This window comes from Cyrtonyx montezumae, unplaced genomic scaffold, assembly GCF_038088225.1.
Source record: "Cyrtonyx montezumae isolate F1298 unplaced genomic scaffold, pur_monq_1.0 scaffold_2, whole genome shotgun sequence".
Lineage (NCBI taxonomy): Eukaryota > Metazoa > Chordata > Aves > Galliformes > Odontophoridae > Cyrtonyx > Cyrtonyx montezumae.
The window spans coordinates 47307945-47322399 of NW_027071936.1; the positions used below are offsets into that span (position 1 = coordinate 47307945).

Here is a 14455-nt window from a genome sequence, read left to right on the forward strand (position 1 = left end):
TTCCATTGTGCACATGGAATGAGAGTAGTTCTTGCAAAGGATAATAAATAGTGAAGTATCACATTGTTATGGTTTTATGGTATTCAGGCATGAGGTGGAATAGAAGAAATTTTTTCATGACATCCTTAATGCTAACACATTTAATATTTTTGATTTAACATAACTATTGATATGCTGTACTCAAGGCTGAGAACTTGCATCCATAAAGGTAGTTCATCACCTATATGCTCAGAGATTCTTAGTTCTACAACAAATACATCGGGAATGATGCAGGACAACCACTTCATAAACACTCTCCTGTTGTCAGCTCTCAATATGCTAGTCAATGACTTTCCTCGGAGGAGAAAAATCAGTTTTCCATAGATATTACCTATTTGTAAATCTTTTCCCTAACTGACTTAGACCAAGGAAGGCATAACATAGTCTCACAGTTTGTACTGACAGCTATTTTGGGAAGTGTATCTGTAGAGACGTGGACTACAGTGGTATTCAGACATCAGTAAAGGAGGTAGCTCTGATGCCTTTAATCACTTGTTACATTAAACAGAGATGGAATCTTGTAAGATCTGAATATCCTGTTTTCCAAGTTATGTAGTGTTTGAAAGTCACCGGTACTGGAAATGTACATCTAAAGGGAAAAAGACAAGTTTTCTTTAGTATCAATGGAACACTGTGAGATAACTGTATTCATAGTCATACTTGTATTCCTCTGCCTTGACAACTTGTCCCTTTGAGTTTTCCTTGTGTTGAAATAAGTTAAGTTTGACTTGTTCTGCTTTCAGTGCTCTTTGTACAAGGCACGATTTAGTGATCATAGTAAACAAAGGGATCATAGTAAACAAAGTCTGTAAATTCAAAATATCTGTCTGCAAATATGGTATCGTGTAAGTGGACATTGTGCACAACTCCCATTGCTATGGATTAAATTAATATCTGAATGTTCTTTCATTTTGGGGAGTGTTCTAGATGGACTACAGTTGTACAGTAGCTTTAGTTTTGTATTTTATTGAAAACCCTAGGTATATATACTTCTGTTGTTAGGGTATTGTTGTTGCTTTAGAGGTAATTAGATAAAGTTCTTGCTGGTTTAGTTCCCATTCACTTGGTTTTCCCTACGCTCCTTCTCCTGTACGCGTATGGGTATTCTTTTTCTCTTCACCTTTTTCACTGCTGACTTTACTTTCTGTGCTATAAAGAATAGCTTCAAATGTTCCACTTTTGTCAAATACTACTATTTTATCTTACTCTTTCCCTCTGTGATGCTTCAGATTTTTACTTCCACTTAAGTTATATTTTTATATCCTCGCTTCTTTATCTGGGCTTTTTACTGTCTGTATCTCTTTCGCTTATGCGTGAGAGTGAACAAAGATTCTTGAAACCTAGAGAAAAAGGAGAATTTGGATGGTGACAAAAAGTTTCATTCTCTTAAAGGTGAAAATTAATGGAAAAGTTCTCAAGAAGCAATCCTCGCTAATCTTTCTATCAGCAGTGGAAGGGATCTTTAAAGATGAAAAAAGGCCATTTTTCTTCTCTGTGGGGGAAAAATCTGGTTTCAATTCTGATTTTTTTTATTTTTATTTTTTAATTTTCGGCATATCTGAAAGATATTACCACTTTTAGAAATGTACAGATTTTCTCTTCTTTTCCTGCAGATTACTAGTAGAGAAAATCTTTGCTCAGTATCTTGTTCCACACAATTTGGAAACAGAAGAGCGAATGAAGTGCTTGTACTATTTGTACGCCAGCTTGGATCCAAATGCTGTCAAGTGAGTATAGTTCATATTCAGCTAATACTTACCGTTTTTCATTTTTTCTTCTAACATCACTTGCTTATATTATCAAGACTTGACTAACACTATAAGTAACATTAACATTGTTTGAGATATTATTTCAAAATGTTTCCTTTAGCTCAAAAAATTTTACATAGAAGCTGAACAAGGTCTTTCGTCAAGAAGATACCTTGATATTTGAGAAGAGTGTTTTCAGGTCTTCATCCTATGAGAACGGTGCAGTTCTCATTGTATTGTCCTATGTATATGAAATTGATACAAGAAGATGAATAAAAGAAATTATCTATCTTGTTTGGAATTGTTATTAATAATACTTTGTGGATTTGGTTGATTTGGTGTTGCACTTAGTAAACAAGATGGTTTATTTATTTAATAGTACATCCAGCATGTTCTTGTGACAAGCAAGTCAAGTTTTTCTTTCTGGTTTTGCACCTTTTCAGAGCACTGAATGAGATGTGGAAGTGTCAGAACATGCTGAGGAGTCACGTACGCGAATTACTAGACTTGCATAAGCAGCCCACAGTACGGTTTTGGAAAAATTACTACTTTCTCAAATTGACTTGTTAGACTAATTTATCTTTTATTTAATTGTGTATTATTTGTTTAGTTGACTTTTGATTTCAACATGTAGACTGTTCTGTTCTCATTAAGTTGCTTTTGGAAGTGTTTGCCATGTATATGGCCTCCTTAAGTATCTTCAGAAGAAATTAGGGCAATTTTTGAAGTTTTTTGTTCATTTTTGATAGAACTCCTGATTCTCACTTTATAAACTACTCTGAGATTTTGTGGAATATTTTGTAAATTTATAAGTATTCGTACTAGAATATTACTTTTAAGAGTAAGTCTTCAAGCTAGCAGAGACTGTAAATGGAATTGTGTGGTTATTTTGGGCTTTTATTGTGGGAAGTTTGCTTTAGTGTTTTGGGTTTAATGTTGAGGGGTTTTCTTTGTTTATTAGCAGTGGTTGTTGGTTAGGTTTTTTAGGTCTTTTTCCAATGGCACTTTTTCCAGTAGAACGTGCGATAGGACACATGATCTTAAAAGTTCATGAAGGAAACAATGCTGATGTTTTTTTGTTTGTTTCTATTTGCTCTTGTCCCCAGTCAGAAGCAAACAGTGCTGCCATGTTTGGGAAGCTGATGACCATAGCAAGTAAGTGTTATTAAGTTCTTTAAACTGCTGTTACAACATTCTTGGAAATTAAATTTCTATGAATGTTGTTATACTGAAGTAGCAAATTTATCTTATATTAAACTCTGTTTAATTATATAGAAAACCTTCCAGATCCTGGAAAAGCACAAGATTTCGTGAAGAAATTCAATCAGGTTCTAGGCGATGATGAAAAGCTTCGGTCCCAGCTTGAACTGTTAATTAGCCCTACGTGTTCTTGTAAACAGGCAGATGTCTGTGTGGTAAGGAAATGGAAAAGCAAACTTTTTAATATTTCTGCTTAAAACAGTTATTAAGACTTAATGGTCTGTTTTGTCACCTTAATATGATTTATATGCATTTAACGTTTTTATGAAATACCTTTTTAGTTAACCTGTAGAGATTACTGGTAATATAACGTTCGACGATCATCTTGCTTCCTAAAAAAACAAAAAACAAAAACACTGTCTTAATTCCTTCCTGGAGTTAGAAGGATCAGACATTACATTTAAAAGACTAACTTCATTTTTATGTTTCATTTCAAGAGTCTCTTTTTATGGTAAACTGTTTTAAACTGTCTCCCAGCACTGACAGAACTTAAATCCAGCACAACAACTATTGCACCATCTGCATATTATTCCTTCATTTTAGTCTTACAAAATTACCTTGAGACCAGTCTTTGTTTTTCTCTCTCTCATGTATTTAATATCACTGCTGAGAATACACACGTTAATATTGAATCAGGCTTTTCCAGAGATTTACAATGCCAACTATCACAGCAATTGGGTTAGCAGAAGTCTCAGTAGAGAGCAGCAGCAAACGCAGGCTTCTTGGTTTTTGTCTAATGGCTCTGTAATTGTCCTGGGAAGAGAACAGAATGGCCTTCAGAATTATATTCTAACCACTAATGTACAGAATACTGCATATTTAAGAAAGAGATGTTTTGCGATTTGGGAACGCAGTGATGCAGTTTCAGAAGGAAGACTTATTTTCTCTCCTGAATATTCTTTACTGAAGCAGTTAGGACAATTTCCTGGTCTGTGTAGGGTCTGCTGCTTCCAAACTTGAAGGCAAAGGGAGGTTGAAAAGTTCTTTATTTAGAAACTTTAAACTTGTGTTCAAAACAAAAACATTTTTGTATCCACCACCTTCTGCTGAGTTTACAGGAGAGTGTAACATTCTTGACACCTGGTGCATTCAGAGAAGGAAAAGCAAATTTTTTTTTCAAAGATACTCACTGGCAATAACATGTAGTCTGAACATCTATTGTAACTAAAGTAGCACAGTGCTTCTGTATATCTGCAGCATTGTAGCTTTTATTGCATTTTGTTGTTTATGGAATCTGAAGCATGCAGCAAGATTACCTACAGATTATGGATTACTCTATACAGATACTTAAATTCTGTCTGTGATGCATTTGGCACTTCCTTGGTTCTGTTTTGAATCCAGTCTGCAATTCCTTAAGAAGCACCTAAGAAACTCTTATTAGAAGCCTACATGCAACTTGAGTTTTAATACTGTTGTGAAGCATGCCTACTTTCATTATAATGTGGTGAAGAAAGATACAGGGATAACAACAGACCTCCTTAAAATACATGTCATTGATTTTGTATATAATTTCTGTAGATAAAAGAACTAGTTATTTTTAACTTATTCAACATGCTTAGCAAAAAATTAAAATGAGAATAATTTTTTTTTTGTAATATAATATTCTTGTAGAGAGAGATAGCTCGGAAACTTGCGAATCCTAAGCAGCCAACAAATCCTTTTCTGGAAATGGTCAAATTTCTTTTGGAAAGAATTGCTCCTGTACATATTGACTCAGAAGCCATTAGGTAAGTTTGGAAGATTGTACGAACTCATGGATGATTACAAAGTTTATTTAAGTAACAAAAAAAAAAAAGTGTTCTTGGGATTTAAGTTAGTATGCCCTAACTGTAGATTGACATTTTAAAAATATGAATTTTACATAAATTTCTCACGTTTCTAGCAGGACTTTTTTTTCTAAGGACTTGTGGGTTTTTTTGTTGTTTTTTCAAGGGGGAGGGGAGGGGTTGTTCTTCTTTGCAATGCTAAATCTGCAGATGATTTTAAAATATAGTAGTGGTTCCCAGTGAAACTGCTATTTGTGGAGTGTAAAGTGAATATAATGATCATAGTTTTCACATAGTTAACTGCAACACAGTCTTCAATGTAACAGCTGAATTAATTAATTTTTATGAGATTGAGTAAGAGACTGTTTCTATTCCTTTTGAGACTTGTCTGGCAACCTAATTATATTCTGAAACGTGCAACTCTGTGTTGATCTGAATGCTGCCAATGTGTCTTTCTTTTTTCTAAGCAATTAAATTTTGCATTAAGATAAGTCAGAAGGTAAAAAGGAATAATGCAATAGTTTAATTTGTGAAAAAGAATTATAACACAAACACAAAAATAAATAAAACACAAACCAGACAACCACTGTCCCTTAAATTGTTATACAAACCAGGTAATCTTGCTGCTCAGAGTTGACATTGCATGTTTTCAAGTTCATTTACTGCTTTTGTTTTAGTTAGTTTGTTCTTCTGTTTCTTATTTAAGTGCACTAGTAAAATTGATGAATAAATCAATAGAGGGGACAGCTGATGATGAAGAGGAGGGTGTAAGTCCTGATACTGCAATTCGTGCAGGACTTGAACTTCTCAAGGTAATTTATATTACATAATCTACATTAAAGTAGCTATGTTTTTTAAAGGAAGGAATGGCAGTGGTGTTAGTAAAGAATGTGTGTTATTAATAGTTATAATTAAAATATTTTTAATTGTATGAAAGCTATTATTTAGCTAACTTTTGTAATGACAGAGTAGTTTTGATTACTAATGCTTTCTTGATCTCTGCTCAGAGACTAGAGATTATGGAGAAATTAAGATTTCAGTTCGATTAAATGTAGTTGTTAAGTGTTCTTAAGTAGTCTGGAATATAAGTGAATAATCTTGGATGAGTATTCGTTTTAATAGATGTTTTTCCATATTCAAATATTATTTTATTTTATGAAATGTTTTGAGGAGAGAAGGCTCTAAAGAGTAAAGTGTAAGTGAATTTATTTGAAAATGTATAACAAAAATGCAGTTATTGAGTGTAATAGTCTCATGTGAGCATATAGTAGCTATTTGTGTTGCTGATAAGGCTCATAAACAGCTGTAAGTTTGTTTTTCTGTTTTTTTTCACCTTGGAGAAATATACCTTTATACCTTTGGTTTAATGTGTATTTACAGGTTCTGTCCTTTACACATCCTACCTCGTTTCACTCTGCAGAGACCTATGAGTCTCTGCTGCAGTGCCTCAGGATGGAAGATGATAAGGTAGCTGAGGCAGCCATTCAGATTTTCAGAAACACGGGTCACAAAATAGAAACAGACCTGCCACAGATAAGATCGTGAGTGTATTTCTTTACGTGCTGTTTTTCATACGCGGACTTCTGGCACTTGGTAGTTAACTTTAGGGGCAATACACTGAATTACTTTGTAGTGTTGTGAATATGAACAGCTTATCTCCCACCACTTTGTATTCTTTCACTAAGTTTCTGTTTCTTCGTTTTTAAATTCCCTGTTGTGGTATTTATTTATCTATTTAGGAAGCTACCTACTTTTTAAAAGTCCTCTTTCAATAGACTTTGAAACCAGAGCGTAGCAAGTTTTCCAGGTTACAAAGCAAGCAACGACAAAAATATGGTGGAAATGCAATTTCTTGGCACAATGATTTCCTTCACACAATATTTTCTATCTTTCTAAGGAGTGAAAATATTATCTCTAGTTAACCAGTGTTATGAAGCAAATGGAGAAATGGTCTGAAGGGAGACATGAATTTCTAAGAAAGAATAAACGGCTCTCTATAAGTTGTCATCATACTATTCATGCTTTAACTGTTGATTAAAGCTGTGTAATCTACTGAGTATTCACAGACTTCACAACTTGGTGGCTGGCATCTGAAATGGTGAAATCAGCCTTCTAGTAACTAACTAGTGCAGGTTATAAAGCAGAGGTTACAAGTTCTTATGTGTCGAAATACTGGCAGTATTACTGCTGTGCAAAAATGCATACTCATGGTTCTCCATGAACTGAACATTTAACCTCAGTCATTCATACGATTTTGAATGGTTGCAGGATATAACTCATATCCAGAGATTTAGCTTTTTAGACCGTGGGACTCTCTTTGAGAAACCTGGTATAGATTGGAAACCTTGTTTAGATTGAACATTAGGAAGAATTTGCTCATGGAGGTGGCGATCAAGCATTGAAGTGGCCTGCCTGGGGAAGTGGTAAAGTTACTATCCCTGGATGTATTTAAGAGTTGTGTGGACATAGCACTAACCAACATAGCTTAACAATGAGACTTGATAGGTTAAGGTTATGATTGGATGTGATGATCTTGAAGATTTATTTTTATGAGCATGATGATTCTGTGAATCAGTCCTGGGCAAGAGAAAAATGCTACAAGTTCACATACAAGGCACCTTTTAAGACATTTGTAGGTAAAGAGGAGAAGCCAAGCTGCCTGTTTGTCAGTGTCATTTCCATAAGTTCTAGAGATTAATAGGGCTTTGCATTGATGGGGTGCATCATCTTATGTCAAAGGAGCTGATATTGCCAGCATTACTTCTGACGTTACATTTCAGCCAGATACTGCTAAAGTATATTCACAGTTGAGTTTTAAATAACTTACAAGTATGAACATCAAAATGGAGATCTAGCTCGTAGCATGAGCAGTTGAGTCAGGTTACCATTCTGAAAGACAAAATGAGGTCAGTATTTGCACTGACACAAATAAAAAGACAATACAAGCAGATATTCTAGATTTCATATGTTCAATGGTGTTTATCGTAAGTGAAAAATAGTTGTTTCAAGTAATCTATTTGGGTTTTTTATTTATTTATTTTTTAATCAACGTTATGCAGACTAGTTGCTGTTCTTTTGGAATAGGGTTTACCAGGAGTAGCCCAAGTTCTTCCTCATATGAGAAACAAATTGTTTTGTGCCCCAGTTCATGGACAGGAATTCCATATGGTTCCAGAGTCTGCTGAAAGCACTGACCACGCTTCAGTAGAGCCTATAGACCACGTGTAAACTTGTACATGTTTATACACAAAGGTACACATTAAAATGCAGATTTACCTTAGTTTGAGAGTAGTGAAGATGCTGTCAGTATTTTTTCTTCCACCCGTTGTTGCTACTTTTGATTACATAGAATGCATTAGTGAGCTAACTAGTGTGTTAGCACTAAGTAATGTGCGTACCTAATGCTGTATTGTTACTTTTCAAGAAGCTAGGATTTTTTGAAATGTTTCTCTGTCAGGCGTTCTGTAGGCAGTTCTGTCATCCTGACTCAGTTACCAAGTGGTAAAGATCGTGAGTCAGTATCTCAGATGTTATCTCAGGTGATGGGCCAGCCTTCCCTCACTCTCAGGACTCCCTGCAGTGACTTCTGCCCTGCGCTTTCCCTCAGTGACCTGATCAGCAAATGGATTTCAGGGGTCTCAAATATGAAAACTCAAAGCAGTTACTGATCTGTTCATACACTGTAAATAAAGACCAAAGTTAGAGCAGTAACAGCCTGTAAACCCACTAATGTTGAACAGCTGTTCCTAGGTTATATAAATTTTCTTCAGCCCCATTGCTTCCAAGCCTGACAGGGATAACATGCCCAAGAGTTTACCCTGCTGTTGGTTTCCCTGCGCATTATACTTAGCTTCCTTAATAACCTTATTTTGATGGTCGTTTTCTTTCATGTTTGATTTTCCCTCTGGGCCATTTTTCTGCCTGTGTAAAGTCAGAAGTTCAACAGGTAATATTAAATAACATTTTGTTTTGGTTTTTAATTTATTATCAGGATCTTTTTTGTACAGAGCAAAAGAATGCATGATTTGTAAGATCACGTTCTGTAGAGATGTATCTGTATGGGTGAAAAGTTTTATGTTTTGTAGATCACAGATTGTATTTTGAAGTGTTTTATTTAATGTTTGCAGAACTTTAATTCCAATTCTGCATCAGAAAGCAAAAAGAGGCACTCCCCATCAGGCAAAACAAGCCGTTCACTGTATACATGCCATATTTTCAAATAAAGAAGTGCAACTTGCTCAGATCTTTGAGGTATGTCTTGCTTTTTTGCTTTTAAGATTTGTTTCTATTCTTAGTGAGACTAATAATGAATTTCTATTTTTAATTAGCAGATAATATATGAAATCTACAAGTGTATGGTAGTTATTACTTTTGTGATAGAAAATTATTAAGTATTTCTGTTTCTTATAGTCTTTTTTGTAATATTCTGATACACAAGTTACTCCGTTTTTTGTCTCTATGGGAGAAGTTAGACAAAAATTAATTATGCTGGAATGTTTCACACCAAATCTCACGAGAATGCGTGTAGCAGATATTAAACAGGGATTAACATCCTCTACTTTCTAACCATATTGAGTTCCCATGCTTTAAGGTCTCTGTGTAGTACTTTCTCACTAAGAAAATGAATGCAGAGTAATACACAACTATAAGTGAAGCTCACTCCTCTCTTACTTAGAAGTGTGGTAGAGCAAAAAATCATGTAGGGCCGAGAAGTTATTTCTTACTATAAGGTCTTAAATAATACTAACATTAATGTGCACTTGTCAAATATCATAGATTATTCACTGTGGCCATCTTTGAACATACATATAATTCAGAAGTGTGAAAATCTTTGAGTTAGGTTTACAGTGTTTAATCTCTGCTTAGACTTACATGAGAGTGTGAGTTCACGTTCCCTTCTCTACTATCAGGTTTACTATGGAAAGGTACTGGAACAGGAACACAGAATTATCATCATAACTGTTGTCTAGAAGGAAAATACTGATCACCAGTATCAGCCCTATTTACAGGGTTGTACAGTTGTTAGGGTTTTTTTTAACCTGCCATTATTTTCTGACGTTTGTCAGCTGCAGTTCAGATTTTCACAACTCATGAAGAGTATAGAGTTGAGTTTTCACCTATTTCTCCCAGGATTTAATGTGTTTCACTATTAAAACGGGATGAGAACATAAAATCATTGTGACCCCATCTCATGTGAGATTTTAGTTATTCTGTCGATTGGGAAACTGCATTCTTTCTCTGTTTTGTTTTGCAAATGTTACTAATTCTTATGAAGAAAACTGTAAAAGTCATCTGCAGCCCAGTATGAACATAAGCTATTTTTAGGCATGGTGATTTACATATCTATAGCTCATTTTTAATACGTGTTTATATGTATAATTTTTTTTTCCTCAGCCTCTTAGTAGAAGTTTGAATGCTGATGTACCAGAACAACTTATAACTCCATTAGTCTCACTGGGTCATATTTCTATGTTGGCACCAGACCAGTTTGCTTCTCCAATGAAATCTGTTGTTGCAAATTTCATTGTGAAAGATCTTCTAATGAATGACAGGGTAAGATTTTCTTTTTTTGTTAAGTCTACACAGTTCTTTTTGCCTGTTATTAACTCTGTGGGGAACAGAGCTGTTCTGTTTTGCTTTGTATTTGCAAAGTGTTTCAGTAGAGGAATGTTGTATAAATGATTAGTAAAGAGTATTGCATGGTAGAAAAATCTGATCTATGAAATAGGTTCAGTCCAAAAATCTCTTTTGTTCATTTCCTTACGTTTTCTGTATGGGTTGAACCAGTTCTTAAACTTACATGAGTATCTGTAGTCAACAGGTGAGAAAAATGGGAAGTTGTGGTCTCCAGATGAAGAGGTTTCTCCAGAAGTACTAGCAAAGGTGAATGGTCAGCTGCCAATAATAATGTACATATTTGAGTTTAAAAACATACCATTTTGAAGTTGTGCAGTGAAGAGTATGAAAAATCTCTTTAGAGTTTAGTAAATCTCTGTAATTACTTTTGTATTAGATTTTTAGAAGTACTGTTCTAGATTTTCTGTCGATTATATAAACGCTCAATTACAAAACTGGTGGAAACCATACATTTTGGTGTCTTCATTTACTGATGCTGAGTGAGTATATTGAGCATTGGGAAAATGAAGACAACCAAAAGTTGTAGCTTTCCTTGTAAGAGAGGTCATTAGTCTCTATTGATTGTAAATAAACTTAAAATGAATTGAGACTTCAAATTTTCTTTCTTCTCCTTGATAAGCTATGTACTGTGATTGTCTAGTTGCTTTTATTTTTGATAATGTAGCAGGTATCATACATGCACTTGTGAGAAGGCACTGAACCATAGTTAATAGATCCTTTCTATTTCTGTAAATATTCCTGCTTTGTTCTGTTCCTTTTAAAATATATGAATTCTGATAAGTAGAAGCCTTTGGAAGTGTGAGTTTGACAGAAGTAGATTGTAGCATGTATCAAGTCTAGGAGGTAAGTTAATTGGTTGTCCATTTTTGATAGGTGCAAGCAATTAAACTTTTGGTACGCTGGCTGTTGGGTATGAAAAACAACCAGTCAAAATCTGCAAATTCCACACTCCGATTGTTATCAGCCATGCTTGTCAGTGAAGGAGACCTGACAGAACAGAAGCGAATCAGGTCGGATTCTGTTACTTTTAGACTTGTAATGATATTGTTGTGGATTTATATATATTAGTATATTAAAGAACATTGATTATTTGAGCCCTTTTGGAATCTTATGGTGAAGATAATGTTGGGTAGTATTGGATAGTAGGAGGAGCTGACTGGAGTTGAAAATTAAGGAGCGGAATGACTTATATTGAAGTATTCTTGACATTAATTCTTTCTTGTGATCTACTCATGATCTAACTCAGAACACTGTAGGTATCTTGCTAGTAAAAGACATTCCAAAGAGACCTGCAGGAGTTTCTTTGAAAATAACTGAATGATCAGATTTAATACATTTAAGAGTTGGGGCAATTTTGAGTGGACCATCTTCCAATGTGAGGTTACTTTTATACCACATGTCCATTCAGCAGAGGGTAAGGGAAATCTGTGACAAATGAGTTGCTTTGATTTACATAGTGGTATGCAAACAAGAAGCTTGATTCTTCTAATTTCACTGTTTTAATGAAATTAAGTTTCTAGGGGGAGAGCGGAGCACCTTATTGTCACAAATGTCATTGGGTTAATTTAACCTAATACAAAGCTATTGAGCCCTGATCTGGTGTGACTGGGAGAAACCTTGATTGTTCATTGAATGATGTTGTAAAAAGAATTGTGATATGTAAGTAATTTAAGCAGAGGTTTGGGATTTTTCCCTCTTGTGTTTGTATAGTAAGTCCGATATGTCTCGACTACGATTAGCTGCTGGCAGTGCAATAATGAAGCTTGCACAGGAACCGTGTTACCATGAAATAATTACCCCAGAACAGTTCCAACTCTGTGCACTTGTCATTAATGTAAGTAAATACTTCTAAATTGAAGTGACTCTTAAGAGTTCGAAGTCCTTACGTCCGAGCTTTTGTTGCTGCTAAATTGATTATTTAATATTGCTCATCACAGCTTTCAAGAGTTCTTGAAGCTTCAAATATTTATTATACTACAATTGCTGATATTGTTAAAATATGTTTCACCATCATTTCAGTTTGATGTTTTTCATTTTTGTTTTGTTTTAAGCAAGATTGTTGTGGTTGCATTCTTATGTTTTATTTTGCTATAGGATGAGTGCTACCAAGTGAGGCAGATATTTGCCCAGAAACTGCATAAAGCACTTGTGAAATTACTGCTCCCTTTGGAATATATGGCAATTTTTGCTTTGTGTGCCAAAGATCCTGTGAAAGAGAGAAGAGCACATGCCAGACAGTGCTTGCTTAAAAACATCAGCATACGAAGAGAATATATTAAGCAGAATCCTATGGCTAACGGTTAGTATTTCAGTAAAGTTGTGCAGAATACAATTGTTTGAGTACTGAATTGGAAGCACTAATCATTGAAAGTTAAGCAAATTGCTTTTCTAAATAGATATGAAGTTTGTTTTCTCATTTTTTATATTTAACACACTCAAATCTAAATTTACTTCAGCATTAACCGTAAAATACTTTTCTGTACATCACTGAGAAATACACATGTGAAGTCCAATATTGTTCCTCTGGTGGCTGTTTTGATTGAGAAATAAAATTTTGTTTTCTGATGTTAGGTTTTACAATCTCTTCCTGATGTGAGGACAAATAGTTTTAAAGTAGTAAAACTAATCTATTTTTCATGATGAGGCAGTCTGGTTTAGTGGGATGTGTCTGCCTATAGCAAGGGGGTCAGAACAAGGTGATCTTCAGGGTCCCTTCCAACCCAAACCATTCTATGATTCTGGAAAGCAGAGTCTGCAGGAAAAAGAATGCAAATTGAAGTTTTATGTTCTGTATTTGAAAAAGTAATACTTGAAAATGTTTTCTTCTTGTGATGCATGTGTGTATGTATATATAACAAAGAGATTAGTTATGATTCTTGTTTCTTGCTGCAGAAAAATTGCTGTCCTTGCTGCCTGAATATGTGGTACCATATATGATTCACTTACTGGCACATGATCCAGATTTCACAAAACCTCAGGATGTTGATCAGCTTCGTGATGTCAAAGAGTAAGTGTTAAATGATTCTAGAACTATTTCCTGTGCTTGAAAAAATTATTAGGAAAGTGGACTCTTGTTTTATCAACAGCATATTGCAAAACACTGTGTACTGTTTAGCAGTATATTCTGAAAACCCAAATGGTGACCATCAACTTTTATTAATAGTTTAGGCATCCCTCTCTCCACGTTGCCCTTGGTTTTTTTTTTGTGTTTTGTTTCTCTCTTGTATTCATTCTGGATGGAGCTGTAACCTAACTTGCTTCGGTGCTAAAAAAGCACTTACAATGTCATACTGCAATGTATATATATATATATATATATATATATATATAAAACTAGAAAAACAATTAGTTGCACAAATAGAGAAGTTCATATCTTAATTCTTTTTGCACTTGTATCTGTGAGAATCCCAGTTTGATTTTCTTATTTAATTGAAAACTCTCAATTTCTTCTGATTTCTGAGTTACTTGACTCGCACCTGGTCAGAACCTGGAGTCAAGAAAGACTTCTTACCTAATAATGAAGTCTGGGATTTTTTTCGAGGACTCCTTGTTTTTGGCAACACCTGAAAGTACTCCACTGTGTACTTCACTGTTTTATCCAGAAGCGAACAAGTTCTGATTTGCAGTTGTTAATACTTCTCCAAGAAGTACTTTCTAGTACACAGAGATTTTTGGACATCCCTTGTAGCTCTCCTTTGTTGCCAGATTTCCTCCCTCATTCTTGTCACAGGCTGGCAGAACTAGCCAGAGAGGACTGCTCCGAAGAAAGAAATGCTATGTACAGGAATTTTGGCAGGAATCCTTCTCTGAAGAGTTTCCTGAGACGAATCCAAAACATTTTTCTCCTAATATAATACAGCATTTCTTTCAAGGCTTCCAAGAGTTACAGTGTTCATTTTTAAAGTGTTGACATAGATGCTTTTACACTCCTAGAAGCAGACTGGCAGTGTGTTTTGCAGTGGTCTCAGTTCATCTTGGGTTTTATGTGGCCTAAATGCAGTCAAA

The 14455-nt window shown here is 34.8% G+C and overlaps 1 protein-coding gene across 3 annotated transcripts in view; it reads left to right on the plus strand.

Annotated features, from left to right (window-relative positions):
- PDS5A (PDS5 cohesin associated factor A) overlaps positions 1–14455 on the plus strand; it is a 71797-nt gene that overhangs the window by 44303 nt on the left and 13039 nt on the right. For 2 of the 3 annotated variants that reach the window (XM_065737108.1, XM_065737106.1), the window contains exons 13-26: positions 1653–1766; positions 2231–2312; positions 2894–2942; positions 3063–3202; positions 4659–4774; positions 5520–5625; positions 6194–6354; positions 8941–9064; positions 10208–10366; positions 10628–10696; positions 11324–11460; positions 12161–12284; positions 12545–12749; positions 13343–13457. In XM_065737108.1, the coding sequence (XP_065593180.1) occupies positions 1653–1766; positions 2231–2312; positions 2894–2942; positions 3063–3202; positions 4659–4774; positions 5520–5625; positions 6194–6354; positions 8941–9064; positions 10208–10366; positions 10628–10696; positions 11324–11460; positions 12161–12284; positions 12545–12749; positions 13343–13457 (1701 nt within the window). The remainder of the gene's footprint in view (positions 1–1652; positions 1767–2230; positions 2313–2893; positions 2943–3062; positions 3203–4658; positions 4775–5519; positions 5626–6193; positions 6355–8940; positions 9065–10207; positions 10367–10627; positions 10697–11323; positions 11461–12160; positions 12285–12544; positions 12750–13342; positions 13458–14455) is intronic. The other variant, XM_065737107.1, reaches the window with a different exon arrangement.